Here is a 26,258-nt window from a genome sequence, read left to right as displayed (position 1 = left end):
TGCCACCACCATGTCAGTGTCACTGCAGTGCTGGGAATGAGCCACCACTCAAATAATACCTGCTCCGTAGTATATTAATATATATACAGCTCTGGGAAAAATTAAGAGATCACTTCAGTTTCTGAATCAGTTTCTCTGATTTTGCTATTTATAGTTTTATGTTTGAGTAAAATAAACATTGTTGTTTTATTCTATAAACTGTATTTATTTGCAGAAAATGGCTGGAATAACAAAAAAGATGCAGAGCTTTCATACCTCAAATAATGCAAAGAAAACAACTCATATATTCATAAAGTTTTAGGACTTCAGAAATCAATATTTGAATAACCCTGGTATTTAATCACAGTTTTCATGCATCTTGGAATGTTCTCCTCCACCAATCTTACACACTGCTTTTAGATAACCCTATGCCACTGCTGGTGCAAGCTTGGTTTGATGGCTTTTCCTTTTGATTATATTCCAGAGTTGTTTTTAATTTGGTAAAATCAAGGAAACAAATCATTTTAAGTGGTTGCTATTTTTCTTCCAGAGCTGTGCATCTGTGTGTATCTGTATGTGTGCTTATTTGCCTGTGTGTTTGTGCATGCATAGTCTGTTGGTGGAGAATGTTGACAGTATTTCACACTATAAATAGCACTACCCTTGCTAGGCCTGCACCAGCATCCTGAAATCAATCCTGAGATACAGTACTTTTCAAACAGAGCATTACTGCTAAAATAAGAAATGCCCTCATCCCAATCAATAAACAAACCACATTCTGTAGCATAGATCAAACCATTCCTGCATTTCTGTATTATCAAAGTTCATGAGCCCATTGTATATATGCATGGACAGCTATAACCAGATACTGACAGTCACAATCATTACCACTACACCCAGTTAACTTCAGAACTTTGGAAATTGAATGTCCATCCATCCATCTGGCAACCACTATCACATCTCCCTAGAATTATAATAATTCACATTGCCATGCCATGATCACACTGGCCAGTATTCATCCTTACTCACAGCTTATACAGGCAGGTGTTCCTAAGCCATCATCTGAGGTAACACTTTACATATCAATTTACAGTGGTGCTAAAAGGTGAACCTTTTAGAAATGTCTATTTCTGCAAAAATATGACCTAAGAGATTAAACAGTTTGCTTCATCTGGGCCAGGATGGCTTGCTTTCATTGATATAAAAATGTATTCTGAATTATATCAGAGAAATCTACAGGAAAATGTCAGGATATCTGTCCATGAACTGAATCTCAAGAGAACGTGGATCATGCAGCAAGACAACGACCCTAAGCACACAAGTCGATCTACCAAAGAATAATAATTTAAGAAGAATAAAGTTAATCTTTTAGAATGGCCAAGTCAAAGTCCTGACCTTTTTTAAATGGAAATGTTGTGGAAGGACCTGAAGCGAGCAGCTAATGTGAGAAAAAAGACCAACATCTCAGAGTTGAATGGGAATGGGCTAAAATTCCTCCAAGCCGATGTGCAGGACTGATGAACAGTTACTGGAAAAGTTAAGCTGCAGTTATAGCTGCAACGTGGAGTCATACCAGATACTGAAAGCAAATGTTCACATACTTTTGCTATTCACAAATATGTAATATTGGATAATTGTCCTTAATAAATAAATGACCAGATATAATATTTTTGTCTTATTTGTTTAACTGGGTTCCCTTTCATCTACTTTTAGGACTTGAAATGTGAAAATCTGATGATGTTTTAGGTCATATGTATACAGAAATATAAAAAATTCTAAAGGGTTTACAAACTTCCAAGCACCACTGTAAATGTATATAAATAGTTTGTTTGTAAATGAATGGATCATATGTGTTCACAAAAGCAGCATTAACCTAAATAAAAAACAGTGTGACGTCGAAATTATGCTTTTTGGGATATAATCAACATTTCTTTTCGAAACATGAAAGTACATTTTTATTCTGACACTTTGTCTTTGCTGAAAGCATTTGATTCCTCCCGCCTCAATTAAGTGTTTTGGAAGATCAAATTTTAATGCTGTTTCCATAAATAAACTGGTAGACGAAAGCCTCTTAGTTTTAGGGAAAAGGTTTTTGTCCTGGCAAAAGTATAAGCTGTCCGGCAGGACAAACACACTCTGAGAACTCCACTGAAGCATGCAAAATCACTGGCATCACACACATATCAAACGTAGGCAATACGTGTGTGTCCTGATGTAGCCTGGAACACAGGGTTCTACGTGCACTGTGTGAGGGTATATAGAACATGTTCCTGTAGCTATTATTCTCTGCTGTATTCAGTAGCTGAATAATTACTGTTTAACAGAAAAGGGGACGGAATCCAAAGATTAATCTGTTACTGAACAACTTGGGTAATACATACAGTTGTCTCTCTGTATATATACTGTATTCCGTAGGTGAGGAGAATGTTGACAGTATTTTACACTATAAATAGCACTACCCTTGCTAGGCCTGCACCAGCATCCTGAAATCAATACTGAGAATACAGTACTTTTCAAACAGAGCATTACTGCTGGTCTAAAATAAGAATGCCTTTAGTCCAATCATTAAACACACCAGATTCAGGACCATAGATCAGTTGCTTTCTGCATTGCTGCACTTTCACAGTACAAGCGATTGGCCGATCATACCGAAAGATGAACACAAAAACACTAATCAGCCATTTTTTTTTACATATTTGGGTTGTGCTCAGTATTTATAAAGTTTTTTGGCACATTTTGCATTCTGAAGTTTTGCTCACTCATTATCGTTATCCACGATGTGTGTATTTTTTGCACTATACGTTGCACTATCAATAAATGTCTATTATTTGGTCTATTTTCACACTGGGTGGCAGGAACCGTACAGCTAAGCAAGTAAACATTTTTTTTTTTTTTCTTTTTAAGTCAATCGAGCACTGGATGTTAATCTACACAGATTTCTCTCCTGAAAACTGTTTATTTGGGTGAGTAAAGCGCTTATGTTTATTTACAGTAAGCTAAGATTTCCAGATTTCCACTAATGAGGGGAGAAGCAGCATTAGAATTAGCAGCTAACCGCTAGCGCTACCCGCAGTTAATGTCTAATGCCACCCGACAGCGCTACACTGAGGTATCCTGAGTGTTCCTCTAATCCAGGGTAATATTAGCTAGCGGTTCTTCCCACATAGCTTGTTTTAACACGGTAAACACACAGACTACAGTCTAATATATATTTACCTCTGAACAACGCTTAGTGCTGTTTCTGGGTAATGCTAATGCTGCTCCAGCAGTGCTAGCCGGGGCTACTCACCTCTGAACAGGGAAAGAGCTAGCAGTTAGTGCAGTTAGTGGCTAATGCTAATAATGCTGGAGAACTAAACTGAAATTCCTGTATAACGGTACACTTCAGTGGAGTGGCTTTACTGCTCCTTACAACCTGACTGGTAAAATTTATATATAGGGCGCACCGGATTATAAAGCGCACTGATAATTTTTGGGAAAATTAAAGGATTTTAAGTGCGCCTTATAGTGCAAAAAATACATACATACAATATTTTGAACTCTTAGGATTAGATTTTAGCGTTGATTCACGGTTAAGGTTAAGTTTAGTGTTAGGGTTAGGTGTAGGGTCTGGTTCTATAGAGAACCATTCAACTTGGGTTTAAGCTGCATTTAATAGACACAGACTTAATGTTAGCTGAATATTAGGTGAGCATCTATGAGGGATCTATACTGAACCATCTAAATAAAGTGATACCAAGCATTTCACTGCTATTTTTACTCTATATGACTCTATATGTGCTGTATGGTATTTCACAGTATTTGAGTGGTACCCAAGATTTCCAAAGCCCCAAATATGGTAAAATACATAAATCAGTTGTTGGTCTTTGGAAAGTTATTAATAGAGCATATTTTGTACACATATATTGTGTGCCCACATAATCTAGATTAACCTAGTTAGAAAGAAAAAGCAGATTGAAAGGGCCATTTTTTTCACATATAATCCAAATTGTTTCTGATTTGTCAAAACATTATAGCAGATTGTTATCCTGACACTTTCACCCCATTTGCTGTTGCTGTTCTAAAAGAACTTTTTGTTTTTTTCTCCTCAATTAAAAGTTTTGGAATATAATACATTTTCAAGCTGTTGCTATAAATAACTATATATAAAATCTTCTTAGTTTTTGGGAGAAGCAGTTTTGTCCTGGCAAAAGTATAAACTGTCAGTCAGTACATACTCTGAAGTTTTACCATCATTAATACCACATTAAGCATAGGTGATACGTGTGTGTCATGACTTTGCCCTGGACAAAGGATGCCACACACACCACATGAGGGCATATAGGAAGGAGACTGTATGTTCTTGTATGCTTTGCTGTACTCAATGGCTAAACCATTATTGTTTAACAGTAAGTGGGACGTTTAAACGTTTAACAATTAAACTCTTACTGTACATGTTGGGTTATAGATGCAGACTTTATTTTTTCAAATAAGTTAAAAATACTGTACACAAAACCGGAGGCTTTACAATTTCCAAAAATGTGAAAATGTCCTCATTTGCCTTTGGGAGAATTAAATTTCTATAAGAAGTTTCACTTTAACTGTAACTATAATGCTTCATGAGCTCATAGCAAAAACAGCTGAGATAATCTGAGCACTAATACACTGGACATGGATCAAAGTCTGCATTAGTCTCATGCAATCTCATGAGTCTATTTGGTGTTTAATGTTTCACATTCCTAAATGCTGCTGTAGCGAATTACACTAACGAATCTGCAGTGTAAGTTTTTAACACACAAGTGATCAGCAATATGATTTATGCCTTATTATCATATAGTTCATAGCCATGAGCGATCTAACCACTGCAGCACACTTTTTCATGTCTCTAAAACCTTAAAAAGGCTTGAGGTGGAATAGCTTGCAGTCTAGTTTTCTCTCTGACCTCCATACAGTACATCTAGGTGACAAAGACAGAATAATTACAGGCAGCAGAAAGATACCTGTCTCCAGTAGGCTAAAATAGCCTTGCTGTGGATTGGGCCACTCCCTGGATTGACCTACTATCAGTCATCGAGCCCTTCTGCCAGGCAATAATGGTGATAGGTGACAGAACCCAATATTTGATGACATCAGGCTCTTACAGATAAAATCGTCTTAAAACAGCAAAGCGACACACAGAGATTAGAGAGTGGCAGGCAGTGAGCTGCACTGATTTAATTGGTTGAAGCCAACACAATGAGGATGGAGCTGGCAATGATCACAGATCAGCATCAACAAGATCACTGCAAGCAGCAGAATTTAGAGCAATTCCAACAACACACACTCCACAGTGCTCTAAAAAACAGGTCATATATTCATGGCTATTTAGAGCAATTTACACATTCAGTAGGGCAGAGAAGGGCACAAACAAATGAGAGGGTATGGACAGATGGACAGATTAATAACTAAACTCAGTACTCTACAGATTAATAACTAACAGTAATCTATAGATCAATAACTAACCTCAGTATTTTACAGATTAATAACTAACAGTAATCTATAGATCAATAACTAACCTCAGTATTTTACAGATCAATAAACTCAGTACTGTACAAATCAATAATTAATTCAATAATCAATAATTCGGCAAGAAGTGGCCCGCGGGCCGCAAAGCATGAAACATCTGGCCTGTAAGGTTGTTTGAACTATAATGATTGATAATAAAAAAAATAGATATTATTTACATTCCTCCCTTGTCTCTCTGTCGAGCTCGACGTGACATGACGTGAAGTTTCCGCCCGTTCTCGTTTTTCTGCCCGTTCTCGGCCTCCCTATCTACTCATAAGGAGTTTTTTTTTCCCAGACGTGGATCGCGGCTAGGGGTGTCCCTCCCGCAAATGGCGCAGCGCGCTACGCAAATGGCGCAGGGCACTACGCAAATGGCGCAGCGCGCTACGCAAATGGCGCAGTGTTACGCAAATGGCGCAGCACACTGTAGCTCAAAGAGCAGCCCTTTCTCCAGAGAATGTGGACATTCTCATCTTCTTAAAGAAAAACTTGAAAATATAAAAATAACAGTTGTTTTGTCTAGCCTCAAATATGTTAATAGTTTTGGTACCTTAAGGAGCATCTTTCTCTTAGTTAATAATATATCTTTGTTAAAGAAAAAAACTTGTCATTCTCAGGAACCTCAGGAAGTCTTATTTTTCATGTTTAACTGTTATAGTAGGATAGAGTTCAGTTTGTTAAGGCTCTAATTATCCTATTATTTTTTACATGACTGTTCCTGTATTTTTTGTATTATTTATTTTGTTATGTGCACACTGCTACTACCAAAAAAAGCCACTAGATGGCATTACAAATATATCTTAATTACATTATTTAAATGTGACCATTAGTTCCTAATTTGGTGTATTACAGATCACTTGTATCACTTTGCATCACTTATATCAAGCCCACCTTTTGAAATATATTGTAAGTTTGATGAATCAAACCAATGACTGACCATAGACTAATCTAAAACTGGCATAGGCCTCTCTGCTGTAAAAAAAAAAAAAAAAAGAAAGAAAATTGAGAATCGAATCGTGACCCTAAAATTGGAAATTAAATCGAATTGAGGATTTAGAGATAGATATAGAACATTATCTCACCTCAGTACTATACAGAACAATATCTAACCTCAGTAACCTCATACAACAGTAAATACTTTCAGTACTGTGTAGACTAATAGGAAATCAATAACTAAATTTACAAATCAATAGCTAAATTCAGCACTCTACAGACCAGTATCCAGTTAGTAAATACTTTCAGTACTGTGTAGACTAATAGGAAATCAATAACTAAATTTACAAATCAATAACTAAATTCAGCACTCTACAGACCAGTATCCAGTTAGTAAATACTTTCAGTACTGTGTAGACTAATAGGAAATCAATAACTAAATTTACAAACCAATAACTAAATTCAGCACTCTACAGACTAGTATCCGGTTAGTAAATACTTTCAGTACTGTATAGACTAATAGTTCATGTCAGTATTATATAGACCAGTACCTGTATTCCGTTCTATGTAGACCAGGAAAGGAAACTGAGCGTATTGCTGTTGTTTTTTCTGATTTAGTAATCTAGCCAAATCTGGTAATTATCTGCTGATCTGATTCAGGATTGTTTGAGAAGTCAACTTTTCTAACTGTGCAAGAATCAAGCCCTCCATGACCAGGGTTTCCTGTAGTATTAACTAGATAAGGCAGATGCCTCTTGCCATCAAATGCCCCATGCCTTGAAAATGCAATGCAATGATTGTGACAGGATACATCATAAACTGTCTGTTCAAACAGACTCTGTTCCCTTACTTATGTCCCTTGAGTCAGCTTCCAGCTTCCATTAGATCTAGCAGAAGTCATGGGACACAATATTATTTAAGTATCTTGTGACACATGGCATGTAAATGTATTATGCTATTGAGTGGTGTTATTAGAGTTTTAATTTTAACATAAAATGCATTCTTGAAAGCACATGACCTGATCTTGTGTCAGAAATACAACTTTTCAGAAGTTCTACCTGAAGCCGGAAGGAGCTTAATCATTGAAAACACTCTTGTAGTCTCATCCATTTGTTCCAACAAGAACAAGAACACAGTTCTGGCGTTATGCCATAATGCCTACTGCTACAGTCAACCCTAATAACCCTCTATAAATGAAATATGGACATTTTGAATGGAGGCTGTGTGGAATTACAGACTGGCCTTTTCTGCAGTTTCCTTCCAGATCGATAAAGTACTTCTCTTCTATTTCTTATAGGCTTCAGAACTACTGTGCTGATATTTTAAAGCCAAAACATTGAACTCAGTGCTATCAAAACCACCTTTAAACCAATAAGGAAGCATAGAAATTTTTACTTAAATTTTATATTTTCAGTTTAGAACAGGTATGTTGTAATAATTACATTTATCATAAAAAATATGAACATACACAATACCCTTTACTGACTTTAATAATACTCAGTGTAAGAGGAGCCCTAAATAGTGAATGAACATGTCAACTCTGTTTTTTTAGTAAAACTTTAGTTTTAATATTGTGATGTTATTGTAAGATTCGGATTCCAATGTCTAAATATTCATAACAAGCATTGTTTTATGTGTGTGTATATAAGTGTGAAAGCATTACTATTCTACTGTACTATAATTAGTAATATCAATGACCTAAATGGTCTGATAATAATATAATGCAGTGCATTATAGACAATATATCTTACAATAAAAATGGTAATCATGACAGGCCTAGTTTAGAATTTGGAGTCTTTATGCTTAGTTTAGATACAGTTTCATGTATTTGTGCACTGTTAGTCAGTAAGCCCCAGGACTCTGCTTAATTTAGGATTAAACTACTTAAAAGTAGAGTTTGCAGAATAGAATTCCAAGTTAACAGATCTCTGCTCAGACCTCACAGTGAGTTTGGACTATTGATAGGAACTATTGGTCTCTGAAGCAGTGTTTGCTGTACTGCAGCTCGTCAAAAGCACAAAGCATGCAGTAAAAAAGAGCCCTCCTCTGAATTAGTGCTTCCACATCCACTAGTGTAATCTGCTGTGTGTGCAGTGCTCCATATGACCAGTGCAGTGCAGCACATACACAAGGGAACTCTCAGGATGTTGCTGCTGCGTAACGTAAAAAATAAAAGCTGAAGGAAAAGCTCTTTCTAACTTGGCTCAAATAAACAGCTGTCAAAATCAAAAGCAGAACTGTGCAACACTGTGTTAATTAGCAATATAAAAAAGCAGAACGCTACACAAAACCTTTAGCGCTTTACCAGCTCCTCCTAAGTCCTAAGCAATAGTAGCAGCATACCTGTGAGGGGAGGCGGTTGTAGAGATCCGTGCTCATGGCGTGTGCTGGGTTCTCAATGGAGAGCGCTAGAGTGAGTCAAGCGGGCGCTCAGTCAGTCAGTCAGTCCGTCATGTAGTCAGGCAGGCAGATGCAGCCTCACACAGTGCTCAGCACATAGTTTGCCTCTCTCGCTACACTATCCGAGTAAAAAAGCTGTGTGTACCCACACAAGCAGCAATACTTTTGACCACAGAGCGTCCCCTTGCCTGCAGACCGGGCAGCAGATTACAGCTGTGACAACAGCGCTGTCCAGTCCAGAACACTCTAAGGATACTAAGCTGCTCCCTCTCTCTCTCAGTTTCTCCCTCTCTCTCTCTCTCTTATAGTGTCTCGTGCTCCATGCAGTAATCCATCTACGTTCTACTGCGCTTTGACCTGCACTCCTCCTTCCCAAGGGCATTCTGCGATCGTTAAGCTAGCTAGCAGTCAGAGGATGAGGCCTGGTTTACTCAGGTATAATAATACTCTTCTGTTGTAAAAAAAAGAAAAGAAAAAAGAAATAACATAAAGTCAAGGAGTGCAGCACTCTGAGCTCCCTGCAGCACACCCAGCACCTTCAGCGCAAATTCAGAATAGCTGCAGTGTGCAGGTCAAGGACACAGGTGAAGTATCTGCAATGGAGCTACGGCATAGAAATACATAACACAGCCTGAGAGGTGCACAGCAGTGCCTCACTCTGTGTACCTTAGTAGCCACATTGTGCAAGGCTTGTCACACCTGACAAGACACACGCCTGTGTCTGTTTTGCTTTTTTTTCTCTGTTGGTTCCATGTGCTTTCCTGTCTCTGCCCTCTGATTTCCTGTCTTGTGTTCCCAGCCATGTGCTCTTTTCTTTTAAACACATGGCCTTGTTTTGTTATCGTCCTCTCTCCTCCCTAGCTATTAGTGTTGTCACCTTGTATCTTGTTTGTGACCACGCCCCCTTGTTACCGATCTTAGGTGTTTCTCACCCTCCTCATGTGTTTAAGCCCCTTTGTTTCAGTGTGAAGTCTTTTGTGTTCCTTACATTCTGTGGATGGTTTTGTGCTCTTTGTGTACGCCTAGTCAGGTTTGTGGTTTCTGTGTTACTATGTCATTTATGCCATGTATCTTTTTGTACGCCTTGAATGTTTCTGTCAGGTTTTGTAGGGTTTTGTGCTGCTTGTTATGTTTCTTGTTTTCTTTGTAATGTTTATTATGTTTAATATTCTAAGTTTTTTTTCTTAATCTAGTTTTCTTTGTTTGGTTTTTCTTGTCTCAATTTTTGGCTTATAATTGACAATTTCAGTACATACCAGAGGTGTTCTGGGGAACCAAGGGTGTGTACAGGCCACTGGAGTTTCTCTACACCAAACCACATCTTAATACCATCTTAATGCACTCATGCAGAGGGGTACACAGGTAAATGTTGCCACAAAGTTATCTAACCTTTGCTTGTCTGTGGTATTACTTTACCCCCACAGTCCCCCTGGCATCTATAAAAGGATTTTCATCATACTGCCAGATGCGTGAAGCGTGATGCCAGAAAACACTCTTCCAATAGGGTCATGTTTTCTGTGTCTAGTGGTCGATGCCATTTTTGCAGCTAGACGCTTCTATTACACAATAATTAGCAGGGGGAGGGGGGATTTTACAAACAGATTTGCATTCCACTGCCAGTGGAAGTCTTTGAAGCTTACATGACTCAGTTGTTAGCAATGGGAGTAGCTAAACCCCCTGGAACACTTTTTCGTATTATACGGTGCACTATCAATCAACATCTATTTTCATACTGAAGGTGCAATGGTTTATAAGGCACATTTTAAGAGACACTATAAGAAACTTCTAATACAGCAGGTCACGTCGGTGGATGGTGGTGGGGAGTAGCTAACTAAGTTAAGTTAATATAAGTTAATATAAGTAAAGCTAATATAAGTAAGCAAAACTGTAGTTAAAATAATATTTTCTTTTAAAGTCAAACGAGTGCTGGATGTTAATCTACACATATTTCTCTCCTAGAAACTGTTTATCTGGGTAAGTAAAGCGCTTCTGTTTATTTACAGTAAGCTTAGATTCACAAATTTCTCCAGCACTAGGCTTGAGCATTAGCATAAGCGGCTAACCGCTCCAGCAGAGCTAGCTGGGGTTAGGAGCAGGCTACAGGCTGATTACACTCCCCTCTAAATGTGGAGAGGAGAGCGTGGTTGGCTGATAATGCTAATGCTACTCCAGCAGTGCTAGCTGGGGTTAGGAGCAGGCTTCAGCTTGATAACACTCCCGTCTGAATGGGGAAATAGCGGTTAGCGGCCAATGCTAATGCTACTCCAGCCCCAGTGCTAGAGAACTAAGCTGAAACTCCTGAATAATGCTTTAGGAGTGGCTTTACTGCTCCTTACAACCTGAATGGTAAAATTCATACATAAGACGCACTGGATTAAAAGGTGAACTGACGATTTTGGGGAAAATTAAAGGATTTTAAGTGCGTCTTATTGTGCGAAAAACATTGTAGGAGGAGCACCCACATACTTTTGACTATGTGGCCTAAGAGGCTACCAGAATCAAATATAATTTCCCTTTTCAAAAGCCAAACTTTACTAAGTCTGTACAATAGCCCTGTCCTTTTCAGCTTTCAAGCCATTGGCACGTAACATTGAAATATTTATCAGTGTACTCTGGGTTGTCTATCTATGTGGTTGGCTGAGTGTGTCTAGTGCAAAACTTCCTTCACTAGTGAGGAACAGCTTCTGGAGTCACATTGTGTCATGTTGCAAGGGCTGAATTAAAAATGAATCACCACTGCCCTCCTTTTGAGAGCACACACCAGCAATATAACAACAGCAGAGGAGTGTGGCTATGTGAAACGGGGGTTAGCTGCGGCAGGAAATTTACCATGACTGGTTGGTCCAGCATGCAAGATAGGAGAGTTAAACTGAACATCTCAATTTTAAAGTTATCCCTTTTTTTAGAAAGAGAGTAAAATTTATGAAAGACACTTTCTAAAAAGAGAGATAGAAGTTGAATTTAGACAAACTGTAAATCCCACAATCCCCATAATCTTCAGAACAAACCATATCCTAGATACTATGGAACCTGATCTCATAAAAATGCAATAAAAAGACATTTCTTTTTTTATTTCACCCACATAAAACTACCCAGAGCCCAAATTACCCTAATTTAATCAGGGATGAGGAACTAATACAAGGCCATTGTAACATATCACAACATTTTGCCAATACACATCCCCTAGTTACAATGCACCTTGTGGTGGACTGGGACCATATATTCCTGCCATGCACCTAAAATAATATAGAGTAGGCTTTGAGGCAAGGCAAACGAGATAGATATGATAGGTGGAGGAATGGTTGGATAGATGTTATAGCTCACTGGTGAAGAGCTCCAGTGTATTATGCAATATGACTGCAGTGAGCAGTCTAAAAGCCTGAAAAACATTACCAGTAAGATGATGAATCCACTGAGTTTGGGCTCAAACTGAGTCTAGAGATAGAAGACAGGGGCATGTGGACATTCTGAAGTATACTATATGGCCAAATTTAGAAATTTAGGTGAAAATCACATCTTTATAAGCCTGTTAGATATTCCATTCCAGAACCACTGACTATAATACTGTATATGAGTCATTCCCAAATAGTTGCCACAGAGTAGAACAGCCCCAGACCAGTGGAATCCAAACCTGCATAGTTTGACCAATTTCCTGCTCAAAACCACCTGACCGACCTCATCAGTTAACCACCAGTTCTAGTAGATGCATTACAGCAGGGTAATCACACAACTGTGCTGGACTACGGCCAGTAGTCCTAGAGGGCCGGAGTCCAGAAGAGGTTTATGATTTTCCAGCTCAAACGCACCCAGTTGACCTCAGCAGCGCTGGGTTTAGATAGTGTTTAAATAGCTGGAAAACTGTGTGGGGCAAATGTCATTATTACATTAATTAATATTATTAATTATATATGTGTTTTAAACAAAGATAAGGACTCCAATGCAGCCAGTGTCAAAGCACAGACCATAACGCAGCAGCTGCCTCTCCGACTCCTCTCTCAGCACCTGAGCATACTGCTTAACAGCGCCATCCATCTGTTCAGATTGGACAGGCTCCAGCCTGAACTCACTCTCAGCTCAAACAGATCCAGGAGTGGCACAGGTCCATACACTGTGCTGAAGTGGATGATCATAATACACAGTGTAATATAGCTGCTAAAAGTTGCTTATAGTTGTCCTGGGTTAAAGCCATGACCACAAAATCAAATACATGTAACACAGTGGGACAGTTTTCAAGACATAGATCAAAGCATAGCCTTCAATATTGCTTAAACATTCTGCTATTTTCTTTCTCTATTATTATGTATGAAAGAAGATGTGTATTATATATTATAAGCAAATAGTGTAATGGGTGTAATGGGATGAAATGCTACAGACTAGTAGCTCTCCAACCCAGAGGGTTGTTGAACCCAATTGCAGAACAGTTGATCTCAAAGCAGGTACACCCAAGAAAAAAGGAAAAAATAAATAAATAAACACATGCTCCTTACGCAGGATAAAACCCGCATCGTCAGAGTTGTGGTCCAATACACTACCGCTGCCCCGGCTAGTGAATTGGGACACGGCTAGGAAAAACACCCTTATAAGGAGATAGGGAGCCCAAGAATGAGAAAACGAGAACAGACAGAAACTAAAGTCACGCCGAGCACAACAGAGAGAGAGAGGGGAGAAATGTAAACAAAAGCTCACCAGAGAAGCATTTTATTCATCTTTTTTTTCACTATCGTTCATTACAGTTCAAACAACCTCACAGGCCAGATGTTTCATGCTTGCAGGCCACATCTGGCCTGCGGGCTGCCTATTGCCGACCCCTGGTATAGGGTTTACTTTGTACCACAAACAGCTGAAGAATGTAAATATTTACAATATTTAGATATATTTCTCAAATGTTCTACTGCACAAGTTAGATACACGTTCAGTGTCAAATTACAAAATGCTATTATTAAAGCAATTAGAGACATTAAAGTATTTAAGTAGCTGTTTATCAGTCACAATTCCTTTGGTTCTCCAGTCAACAAATTCATTCAGTTCAGTGTGCATAAATTTTATCCTTCAACATACAGTTTTTGTAAATTTCAAAGGGCTATAGGTATTGCTCTTGAAGTTTTGAAGTTTTATCACTCCAAGCTTCGATCATTTATTATTGTTTTAACTCTGATCAAAACACTTATACAGTGAGGAACAGCAGTAGGAGCTCCTCTAATAAAGTGCTGTTTTTTATGTTTCTCCAGGCAGGATGGAGCGTTTGATTCCACAGAGCTGAGCTAGCATCACTGTGGTAGTTTGTTATGCTAACTGGCTAGTGTTAGCCAGCAAGCTGTATCTGCTTCTTTGGTTGTGCTGTTGCAGACTTGCATGTGTCCTGTAAGATTTTAGCACACTGGCTGCTGATGTTAACTGTGCAATGATATTATTCACTAAGCATAATATAAAATAAGAAAACATTGTTTGAGTGTTTTGTTACTATGGTATTTCAGCAGACATTTGGAAGCTAAGTGAAAAACAAATCAAGTAAATTCAATAAACCATCCAACTTACCACACTTCTTCCTCGCGAAGGTGTCAATACCTGCAAAAAGGAAAATGCCAAATCATTACAAGCTCATCCAACAGTGAGAACAGGCCTAAATCAGCACAACAGTTTTAACCTTACAAATTTCAACTTCTTTTAAAACTTCACTTTTCTGTTAATATTATTGATGAAAAAAAATCATTAACCCTTTAAAAAAGTCTGAAACACCTACTAAAATATACTTTTCTTTTTAGCATTCCTGATGCAATGAAAGAGTGTTAATGTAGTCCATACAAATAATAAGAATGCAAAAAATAAATACACACAAAAACCCATTTGAAACAAACTATAAAGTAGGGAGACACTGGAAAACATCATACCTGTAACCTATAACAACCAATAATGTCTGATTAATTAGTATAGTCTTTATGCATGACTTAACAAGTCCTATTAAAATAACTGTGATAATGCTGTATTTTAAGTTTAACTGCTTTGTCACATGCAGGTTAAAACTCTGCCCGAAGCTACCCGTCCTAACCCGTATTATATGACATGGACTGTTTGTTAGTTGGAGCTTGAGCAGATTATATTCTGTAAAACACACTGTGTACAGTATCCAATACGATTACTGCATACACCCACGAAGCTTAATGTAATGTTTTCAGTTGTAAAGTGGACACAACTGAGTGAACAAATCATTTACTTGTTCCAAAATATGTTGACTGCATAGTGTGGATAAGAAGCTTATTTTGTTTGTTTGGGCAGAAACTATGTTGGCATTTTGCCCATTATCATGAACACACTGCTAAGCTTTCAGTGAAAGATTTTCCAACAGCTACAAATACAAACACGCTACTCAACCAAATCAAAGTATAACAGCACATACTGAAATTACCCTGACATTCCAAAAATAATGGAATAGCAGTATGTAAATATTTTACATTAAGGGTGGCTTGGAAATGCCCACACCTGTATAAGTTGTGAGGCGTTATCTTGTAAATGAGGCTGAACAATTACCATAAGACACAATACTTGTTCCTGTCCCATTACATGTGTAATAGCCAATAATAGTGGTAACTGTATATGAAAAGAAGTATCTTAGCTAAAAACAAGTTTTAATTAACAACATGCTCATTATCAGCAATATGACTAATGTTTCAGTATCTTTTAAAGCAAAATATTATGCAGTTTTACCTTTTTAAATAACTATTCATCTGTATTCCTATATCATCCACCAGCCACCTTGCTTCCTGTTGCCAGAGCGCAGGTGCAAATTGGCACATCTGGCCTATTCGCAAGTTTGTCTCAGCTATCAACAAGTGCCTCATCAGATGATTTGATTTATGATGACAGAGTCAAACATGGCTGAATATCTCAACCTGATATATACATATATATAAACAGTGATATTAAAATAATTGGGCACCCTTGCTCATTTTTCATGATTTTCCTTTATAAATCATTGGTTGTTCAGATCAGCAATTTCAGTTAAATATATCATAAAGCAGATGAAAACAGTGATATTTTAAAAAGTGAAATAAAGTTTATAGGATTCACAGAAAGTTTGCAAAACTTAGGCAGGTGCACACATTTGGGCACCCTTGTCCTTTTATTGATTTGAATACCTTTAGCACTAATTATTGGAACACAAAATTTGTTTGCTCATTGACCCTTGACCTACATACACAGGTAAATCCAATTATGAGAAAGGGTTAAGGTGGCCAATTGCAAGTTTTTCTCCTCTTTGCATCTTCTCTAATGAGTGGCAACATGGGAGCCTCAAAACAAAAATTGTTAAATGACTTGAAAACGAAGATTATTCAATATCATTGTTTAGAGGAAGGAGATAAAAAGCTATCTCAGAGATTTCTGCTGTCACTTTCCACTGTGAGGGTACATAGTGAGGGAATGGAAGAACCACAGGCACAGTTCTAGATAAGACCTGAAGTGGCAGACCAAGAAAAATCTCAGATAAGCAGAGGAGAAGAGTGGTGAGAACAGTCTTAGTCAACCCACAGACCTCCAGAGCTCCAAAGACCTACAACATCATCATCTTGCTGCAGATGGAGTCACTGTGCATCGTTCAACTATTCAGCGCACTTTGCACTGAAGGAGAGGCTATATGGGAGAGCAATGCAGGAGAAGCCTTTTCTGAGAACACGCCACAAACAGAGTCACTTGAGGTATGCTAAAGCATAAGCATATTTGAAGAAGCCAGCTTCATTTTTGAATAAGATGCTGTGGACTGATTAAACTGAAACTGAGTTATTTGGAGGGCGGTATGCTGAATGAAACGCCTGGATACCTTAAGAGATGTGCCTTCATACTTTTGTCCATAAAGTGGCCTAGTGACCTTGGTAGACTTCATAAAATGGTCACTATGAGTACAAGGTAGCATTAATATTAAATCACGCCACTGACCTCTCGGTTTATTAAACAAGAGCACACAGCTGTGAATAAATGGAAGTGTGATTACACAGAACACCACTTGGCAGAACCGTCCAACTAAAGCATCATTACGTCACGGTGAGACTGCCTAAGCATCAGATCAGAGCAATATTACCCCTTATGCCAGAAAGGGCAGACAAGGTCCAGCAAAGGACTGTGTTTTAGGATGGCACCAAAGCTGCTTTTCTGTCAACGGAGCATGGATAATGAATGTAAATCTGCTCGGAAGTGATTAGTGCATGGGCTTGTGCTTAAACGCCATAAAAAAGATATTCATACTTTCATCTGGCATTTTGGTAAAGTGCTGCTCTCCAGCCACCCCCTGCACAAACACACTTTAGCACTCAGGTTGACAGAGTGGGAGCAATGTGTGTGAGGTGGCTTAACACACAGCAGGAGCTCCCACCCACACGTACCCACACTGCTCTGTAAACTGATGAGTATTACTCAGGTCAAACTTGTGCTTTACACAATGGAATAAAGGTGTGTGACAGTGTTTTTGTAAGCATTTTTTTTAAACACTGGACACATGGATATTTAAATCTTTAAATATAACGGTTAGGATGTGGACAGGGCAATGGGGCCGTTTTTTTCCAGTCCCTGAGGAGATACAAGGTTTTAATTAATTATTCAATCTTAAAAACAGCTTTTTATGTCTATGGTAAATCTGTTTAGTTTTTATACATGAACACATTACTGTACATATAAAGCAATGGTAACCGCCACTTTATGTACAGAACTTTCTGTACATTTTATACAGTTTTCTTTAATATAAGGCTGGATTTTGCCATGTCCTTAGTGCTGCCTGGTTACGTGTAATATTTTTTAAGTGGTCCAGAGCTGTATAGGACAATTTAGGGACTTAATACACTTGCTGTATGTTCAGCAATTAATAATATTATTTTCACTTAATATTTATCATACTATCTCTGTATTTAGATGAGGTAAAGCTTAAGATGTACACAATGGTAAAATATCAAGGTAATTAAAATAATTTATAAAATCAAAACGTATCTTTGATACAGAACAAAGTCACCATGGACAATTTTAAATGTTTTTAAATCTAGGTCAACCACGTTTTCATTAAATGGCCATTCTCACTATAATTGTCTACCCTGTCATTGTCCATCCTACTGTGTATGTAAAAGTGACAACAAAATGATTAAGCTGGAAAACTTGATTTCGGTGTAGTCCAAAGTATTAGAAATATAATAAATAGACAAAGAATACAATATCTTCAGTAATTATTTTTAAAGTTATAAGAGGTCAAAAGTATTCTGATAATGACCCATTTAAAACAGACCTAAACACTGACGTATAATAAACACCTGGAATGAACAACAAATTATTACCTGTGCACCAAAGATTTCAAGTAACATCTCAGAAATGTGGCACTTTGCACAAAATTAGGTCTCATCAGTGAAAAATCCAGCAGATCTAAATGTCCTTAGGGAAATCAATACAGCTTGAACCAAGACAAGACACTCTGCTAATTGATGTGCTGGTAAATGATCTAACCTCACTCTGCTGGAGCGCCCAGAAATACAGCCTTGTCTTGTTCCGCCATCCATCTTTTCAAAACACCCGAATCTGGCACACTAATGAGCACTCATTTGGGGAAAATTATAGGCATGGAGGTCTACTTATGAAGATTAGGTGGAGTGCTCATCTGGAACAATAAATTTCGGGGTCAGACATGTTGCTATGTCACAAAGTTAGGTGTGGGCAACATGGACTGAATACAACAACATAATATTTAAAAAAATGTTCAAGATTCATCATACAGTGGCACAAAAGTGATAATGGCTTGTAGTTTACTGAGAGAAATGATAATCATAATAATCTCTTTTTTGACTTCAGGAAGATTTATCAGACCCTGGAGTGGTGGTGCACTGCTCTACTGTGCTCTACTGGAAAGATACCTGCACAGATATGACCTTCACAAAAGGGTCATAATGGGAAACCCTTTGCTGTGCTCTCAAAACAAAGTTAAGCATAAAACATTTATATGAACTTGTTTTCTTTGTATTGTTTGAGGTCTGAGAGCTCTGCATCATTTTTGTTATTTTAGCCATTTCATTTCATTTTTATTTGGAATTTGGTAGAAATGTCTGTAGTTTACAAAATAAAACAACAATGTTCGTTTAACTTAAACATATACCTATAAATAGCAAAATCAGAGTAACTGATTCAGAAACTGAAGTGGACTCTTATTTTTTTTTTCCAGAGCTGTACTACTGATTGAGAAATGTAACATTCACACACAACTTAAGACAGGAAAGGTGCATTCTTCTGGCAACCACCATGAGGCCTCACCTAAACTCTGATAATTCGCATTTCTCTGCCATGAGCATGCTGGCCAGTTTTCAGTCTAACAAGATAACACCCTACATCTTATACATATATGGGTGTTCCTAGGCCATCCCCTTAGGTAATACTTTATGATTAGTTTACATACTGCTATCTGTAGTCTTTTAGCAAATCACATACCAAAATATACAGGTTCTGAGGACATTCATGACAAGTATACGCAACACGTAAAAGCTTAAATTGCTTAAAATGCATCCTGATTGTAATATTATTAATCACAATAGTGAAAAAACAAAATACATATCATCACTGATATATCATCAAGGCCATCACTGAAGATCGCCTCTAGCATGTGCCAACATGTGTGTGGCAAGGCTCAAAGGAAACTTTAGCAATCCCTCCTCACTTTCCATGACAGTGCTGGGACACGGTTGAGTGGGTGTCCCAAACACTCAGCTCAGTGGTTGATCAGTACTGTGTGTACTCGTTTTAAACCATGGTAAAAATAGCATTTACACTGGATAGAAGATTATGGGTCCCACAATACTGTTCAGTTTGTTATGGTATTTGGCCATCTAATGCTGTTGAAACATAAACCACGCATTGTGTGTTTTTTCTATGCAATCTTGGGATTACAGCAACAAAACACTACATATCCTACTTTTATAAATAAGCAACAAGTGATTTAGCCTTGTATTAGAGCTGGTAAGACTAGAGAGCAGCGACGTTGCTGACAGTAAAAATTGGATATCAGTAAATGGTGAAATACGGTTTCTTTTTGGTTGAGAAACCCAGCTTACTATAGACTATAGCTTTTGGTGGTATCTGGTTTTAGGTGGTTTAAACTGGTCTTTATGCTTAGGCTGGTTGAAAAGCTGTTTATCTAGACCAAATGTACCCTAGCTGTAACCAAGCCAAGCCAGTTGAACAATGTGTTCATGCTGGTCTTCCTGGTCGCCTGGTTTGGGCATGCTGATCATAGTTTGGTTTTGATGGTCATGCTGGTCAATCAGCTTGAACTGTTCACGTTGAACTGGCCTTGCTGGTCCCCTGGTTTGGGCATGCTGGTCATGCTAGTTGAACAGAGTGTTCATGCTGCTCTTGCTGGTCCACACGTTAGGGCATGCTGGTCATGCTAGTTGAACAGTGTGTTCATGCTGGTCTTACTGGTCCACAGGTTTGAGCATGCTGGTCATGCTAGTTGAACAGTGTGTTCATGCTGGTCTTACTGGTCGCCTGGTTTGGGCAAACTGATCACAGTTTGGTTTTGATGGTCATGCTGGTCAATCAGCTTGAAATGTTCATGCTGTGTTTACACTGGTCTTGCTGGTCGCCTGGTTTGGGCATGCTGGGCGTGCTGGTCATGTTAGTTGAACTGTGTGTTCATGCTGGTCTTGCTGGTCCACAGGTTTGGGCATGCTGGTCATGCTAGTTGAACAGTGTGTTCATGCTGGTCTTGCTGGTCCACAGGTTTGAGCATGCTGGTCATGCGAGTTGAACAATGTGTTCATGCTGGTCTTGCTGGTTGCCCGGTTTAGGCATTGCTGGTCATAGTATGGTTTTAATAGTCATGCTGGTCAATCAGCTTGAATTGTTCAATGCTGGTCTTGCTGTTCACCTGGTTTGGTCATGCTCATCATGCTAGTTGGTTCTGATGGTCATGCTGGTCAACTTCTTCTAATTCAAATGCCGGGTTAAACTGCTTGGTCTTGCTGGGCATGCCTGTCCATCAGCATGTTCAAGTTGGTCTTGCTGGTTGCCCAGTTTGGGCATGCTGGTCATAGTGTTTGACCAGTGCGGTTCTGCTGGTCATGCTGGTTAACCACTTAAACCTTTAAATACAAATCAATACACACCCAATGCTAGTAACCAAGCTGGTTAACCAGCTCTTGGCCAGCATAGTGTTTGTTACATTTGATGTTGGTTATCCTTGGCAATGCTTGTCATGTTGATCAACCAGTTTGGTCTTGATTACATTTTTTTCAGCAGGGTCGTGTTTGTCCTGCTGTTACATGTGCAGTTTCTGATGTTAGATGTCCTGCGGGACATCGTGTGCACGTTTTTCCCACCGTTTACATCCAGCAGGTGAGCGACTGTTGCTGCTGCACGAGCTGTTACGATTGGCAGTACCGGCGCATTCGCTACAGTGAGGCAAGAACCGCAGCGTTTAGTCACGCAGTGCTGCGACGATGAGGAGCGAGCTTCATCTTGACGCTTGGAGCACCCAGAAACCCATGCACGCGCACACGCGCTCACGCAGCGCCTCGTGTAACGACTGCAAATGCGCATATATGGCGGTGCTGGAGCCCCTACATTACCTAGCTAGCCTAGCTGCTGTCTCCCCGAGTCTGCGGGTGATGCTTGTGTGTGGTGCTGATGCTGTAGTGTTTAGGCGCTGGGAGTGAAAACACTACTTACCGTGGGCAGGAGAGGCTCCATCTGGGCGCCTTGGTCCTTAATGTCCATGTTTCTGCTGGCTGTGTGGAGCAGAGCGGTGTGTAGAGGTGTGTGTGTGTGTACGTGGTCTGCGGGCTGCTCTGGCTGGCTGCCTCCCTCTCCCGGCACCTCACACACATAGGATGGTCACATGCTTAGTAAAGTAGTCGGCAGACCCTAATACTATTACTCTAGGAGGGGAGTACATCTCTCTCTCTCTCTCTTTTCTCTCTCTCTCTCTTTACTCTCTCTCTCTCATGTGACGCATTTAATGCACTCACTGACCACCATTAAGCTTAGAGTGTGTGCTTTTATGTGTAGATCTGTTTTAGGTTTGCTATTTATGTCACACTCCAATGTGTGAACCCATGGGTCCACAATATAACAATACATTTATAAAGACTTTCTCTGAATGAACACATCATATTACACAAATATATACTTTTCTTTGATGTAGTGTTTTTCCTCCATGTTAACAGTGCTCCCTCGTTAAACTGTAATTCCTGGCCTTCCTTTCCTCTGACAGTCCTGATGAGAGCCGGTTTCATCATAACGTTTGATAGTCTTTGCGACCGCACTTGAGGATATTTTCTTGTTCTTTTACTTGACATTTTTCATATTGACTGTAGTTCTTCCCATAATATGGATTAGAACATTGCTCAAATAGGGCTATTCACTGTACACCAAGAAATTCAGGTAATTAACTCTTGAGGAGGTACAGCTGTTTACTGAAAGCCATTCTAAGTGACTCATAAAGCTGACTGAGAAAATCCAGCCAAGCCAAGAGTAATCTGAAATATAATGCATATTCTGGTTTGTTTAACATTTTTGTCTACCAAATAATTCCATATCTTTTTCTCCTTATAGGTTGGATGACATTAGTATTAATCTACAATAAAGAAAATTTAAATAATGAAGAATCATTACATTTTTGGTGTGTCCAAACATTTGACTGGTACTGTGTACATATAATCTTCAAATTAAGATTTTGGACAGAGTGGATACATGCATGACAATAAATAAAAAGTGAAAGCTAATTAAGATGGGAAAATATTATTTCTATGTAGTCTGAAGTTATATAAATATGACAAATAGTAATAATAAAAAAGCAGACTTGTCTTAAAATAGGATAAATAGCTAAACAATGAATTATACAGACATACTGGATTAGTATTAGATAATTTGAAGGTGAAATTAGAGTTTTTAATTATTGGGATGACAATCTGGTGTGAAGAACAGGAATCTATCAATGTCTGACCTTTACAAGACATGTTACAACATGTGTATCATAGTGCGAACAAATGGGATTTCAGACAGAACCTAAAGAAACACTGCTGATGCTCAGTCTGGAAAAGGTTACAAAACCATCTAAATCCACAGTTACACAAGATGTATAGTAGTCTTTAAAGTCACAAAGAAAGTTAGGGAAACTTCTAAGCAACTGAAGGCCTTTCTCACATTGGATCATGTTAATGTTAGCCAATGTGAGGGTATTGTGTATGGCAGAGTGGCAATGAGAACGCTGCTATTGTTCAAAAAATGCATTCTTGCTCATCTACAGTCTACTCAATCTGACATGGACAATTCAGAATGGACCAATGAGAACAAAATAGAGCTCTTTGGCTTAAGTGAGAAGCATTTTGCGTTAATAACTTTAAAAGTGCATAAGAAGCTTATTAAAATCCACTGTTCACAACCCGTAGCATAGCCTAATCTCCGGGCGCCGCCATCACTGTACTGATCATGACTTTACTTTAAGGTAGTAAAGATTAGGCTATGTTACAGGTCTTAAACAGTGTTTTTTAATAAGCTTCTTGTGCACTTTTAAATTAATTACAGACAAACCAAGTCTCCTTGAAGCTGCGTGAGTCTCCCGCATTTCGGTAGTGGCTCCCTGATGCCCACGAGTCACATATAATCTCCCGGAATTCCGAACCAGTGCCCCAGGAGTGCACTGCACACAGACTTTTTTTCTCTAATCGCGTGTGGGAAGGAGAGAGAGAAATCAGAGAGGGTTCTGATTGGCCTGTTCTCTGCAAAGAGTCTGTGAAACAGCCAATCAGCTTTTAGTGTGGGCGGGCAGTGTTTTTCCCCCCTCCCAGACGGGATTTGAGAGGAAGGGCCTTTCAAAAAGAAAAAATATAAAACTCATTTCACCTCTGAATACTCTAAATTGATTTAAATTAAATTAAAATAATTAAAATAAAAGTAAAGTTTATTATCCTTTGGTGTGTGTGCCAGTTTTTTTTTTTTTAATCAGCTTTTGCAACTTGGGATGTCTGTCATTAATGCCTTGTTTTACATGTCAGAGCTCTCCAGATTCTACCAATAAGAGTTGGAGCTGAGCCTGAATAACGCTATAAAAAGCGATTTATATGCAGGGGCAAGTGGATGCCACAAAGCCCCCACTGTAAAGAGTGCTGGGCAAAAAGCACAAAATTACTGGATCTCAGAAAGCTGCAGGAGAGTGGAGGTGGGCTATTCCAGCGTTTTCCTTTAAGGATAGAGTGGGTGGTGACAATTCAATATCCTGACCCCACTAATGATCTGCCAATACATTTTGTCAATGAATGCTATCATTTTCTCCAGTTATTATTCTAATAGAAATATTTTACTGGACAGTACGGACAGTTAGTACAGACTCTGCAACTGTTAAGCATATTTGGTGGGGTCCCACAGGGTTCTCTTTTGAGAGCTAAGAAAAAAAGGGGAATGAAGAGCTGTTCAGTGAATGATGTACAGATTTAATGGTACTCATTTACATTTATAGTTTTAGCAGTTGTTCTTTTCAAAAGGCCACTTACATTGGGAGTCTTCCTTTGAGTCTTGCCCAAGGACTCTTATTATCTTATTGTTTTTCTTAGCAGGATGGAAGACCAGTCTGGCATATGGTAACTAACCACACCATATTCTCTTACTGTTATCTGAAAACTGAGCCTGATTAATTAATTTTGCTTTATTATAAAAATAGGCCTAACCCCAACCCAGTCATTAATAATAGCACGATGACCTAAGCATTGTGCTTCTTCTACATCCTTTAAAACTGGGACACCATCATAATAATGGCTACAGTACACTCCACTTCAGGGGAATGCTGCATCTGACCATACTGACTTCTGTAAAACTGAAACCTGTTCAAATTGCTGTAGATGTTCCTCAGATTTCTCATGAGCAGATTCGTTTTGTAAGCAGAAGCTACATAAGTTAAGCTACATTTAATTTATATATATATATATATATATATATATATATATATATATATATATATATATATATATATATATATATATATATATACACACATATATATATATTATTTTGTTAATTTCACATAGTCTATATAGATGGACTACAGGTAATATTCCATAATTTTTTTATCACTCAGGTCACAGATGTGTATGGAAAAGTTTAAGGTAATATAGAAGAGTGATGGCACTTATGACTTATGAGTGATGGTTAATATCAAATAAACTATAAAGCATTTTTAAACCTAATCGCTTTCTTATTCATGTGTGGTGTCTGATTAATCATTATAGACAATAAATTTATGCTTTAAAAAAACAGAATCATTTTATTAGAAACATGTTTGCAATAGAAGCTATTATCCAGTTACTGAATTTCATCCATACTTGTTAATGTAGGGTAAAACATTTTAATTCTACATTGTTTGTAAAAGTTATAAATGTGCTGTTCTCCAGGGAAAATAATTTGTGGTAATGTGTTACCAGTGTAGTGTAAGTGGCTTTTCCACAGCCCTCACCACATTGTGCTTAGATACCAGAAAACCAGTTTTACCTGGTAAAATCAGTTTTAACATTATTTTGCTTCATAAGAATATCTCTTGCAATTTGCTGCAGGTTTATGTTTTCTTGTTTTTACACAATTCAGCAACTGCACAGTGGCCTCTGAGCTCTGTGTCAAGTAAAGAGATTTTCGAAATTATCCTTATCATTATTTAAGATTTGCGAGTATCAGAGTATAGAATCCTTTATATTTGTAAATAAGGTGTTTATTTATTTGTATGTGCTTTAATATGAAAAAGCTTTAAAAAGTTAGTAAACTAGTTGCATCCACACCTGCAACCAATTAACTAACCTTTTGGGCTAAAATACTTTTTATTGCATGAATAGATCATTAATAAAATGCTTACATTGATGGCAGATTAATGTTAATATTAATGTTAATGTTAATGTTAATGCAAGTGTCATCTGTTCAATCTAGAGAGCATTTGTAAATAAAGTTGGTGCGCCCCGATCTACTGTTAACTATTCAAATAAAAAAATAAAAAAAAGCTCAAACTGAATTCTGTCCCATTTTCTTTCACTTTAGACTTGATTTATTGACAGGATCTATATGTATTACATGGAGTACATAGCTTACAAAAGCTGACATCAAGCGTTTCACATGTACACCTAGATTAGCTATAAAAGTCTTCCTATTTCGGGCTTCAAACAAAAGATAATGGGTTATGAGTTTGACATACAAGACAATAGCACATGCAAAAATATAACTTTTTTATCAGCTGTCTGTCTGCCTTTCTGCCTTTGTAACAGAAAATGACAGACGAGTCACTGCAATTTTAAAATGATTAGAAAAGTGTTCACTTTCCCAACTGTCAACTTTCAATACTGGTCTGTTAATGTCATGCAGTGAACCTTTAGGAAAGACTTACTAATGTAACCAGAGCTATAAGCAGTATGTTGAAAGATGTTTAAATC

At 38.2% G+C, this 26,258-nt stretch overlaps 1 protein-coding gene across 3 annotated transcripts in view; it reads right to left on the bottom strand.

The window, feature by feature from the left end:
- slc4a10b (solute carrier family 4 member 10b) overlaps nt 1-21,670 on the bottom strand; it is a 71,206-nt gene extending 49,536 nt beyond the window's left edge. Inside the window, exons 1-2 of one of the 3 annotated variants that reach the window (XM_007230404.4) lie at nt 21,523-21,670; nt 14,374-14,403 (exon numbers count right to left, since the gene is read on the bottom strand). In XM_007230404.4, coding sequence (XP_007230466.3) covers nt 14,374-14,403; nt 21,523-21,570 — 78 coding nt within the window. In that variant the 5' untranslated portion in view covers nt 21,571-21,670. Of the gene's footprint in view, nt 1-8,781; nt 9,108-14,373; nt 14,404-21,522 lie in introns of those variants that run through there. The other 2 variants (XM_007230407.4, XM_007230405.4) reach the window with 2 other exon arrangements.
- Nucleotides 21,671-26,258: the final 4,588 nt, after the last annotated feature.

The sequence above is a fragment of the Astyanax mexicanus genome, chromosome 11 (genome assembly GCF_023375975.1).
Source record: "Astyanax mexicanus isolate ESR-SI-001 chromosome 11, AstMex3_surface, whole genome shotgun sequence".
NCBI lineage: Eukaryota > Metazoa > Chordata > Actinopteri > Characiformes > Acestrorhamphidae > Astyanax > Astyanax mexicanus.
This window is presented reverse-complemented; position numbering and strand designations above follow the sequence as displayed.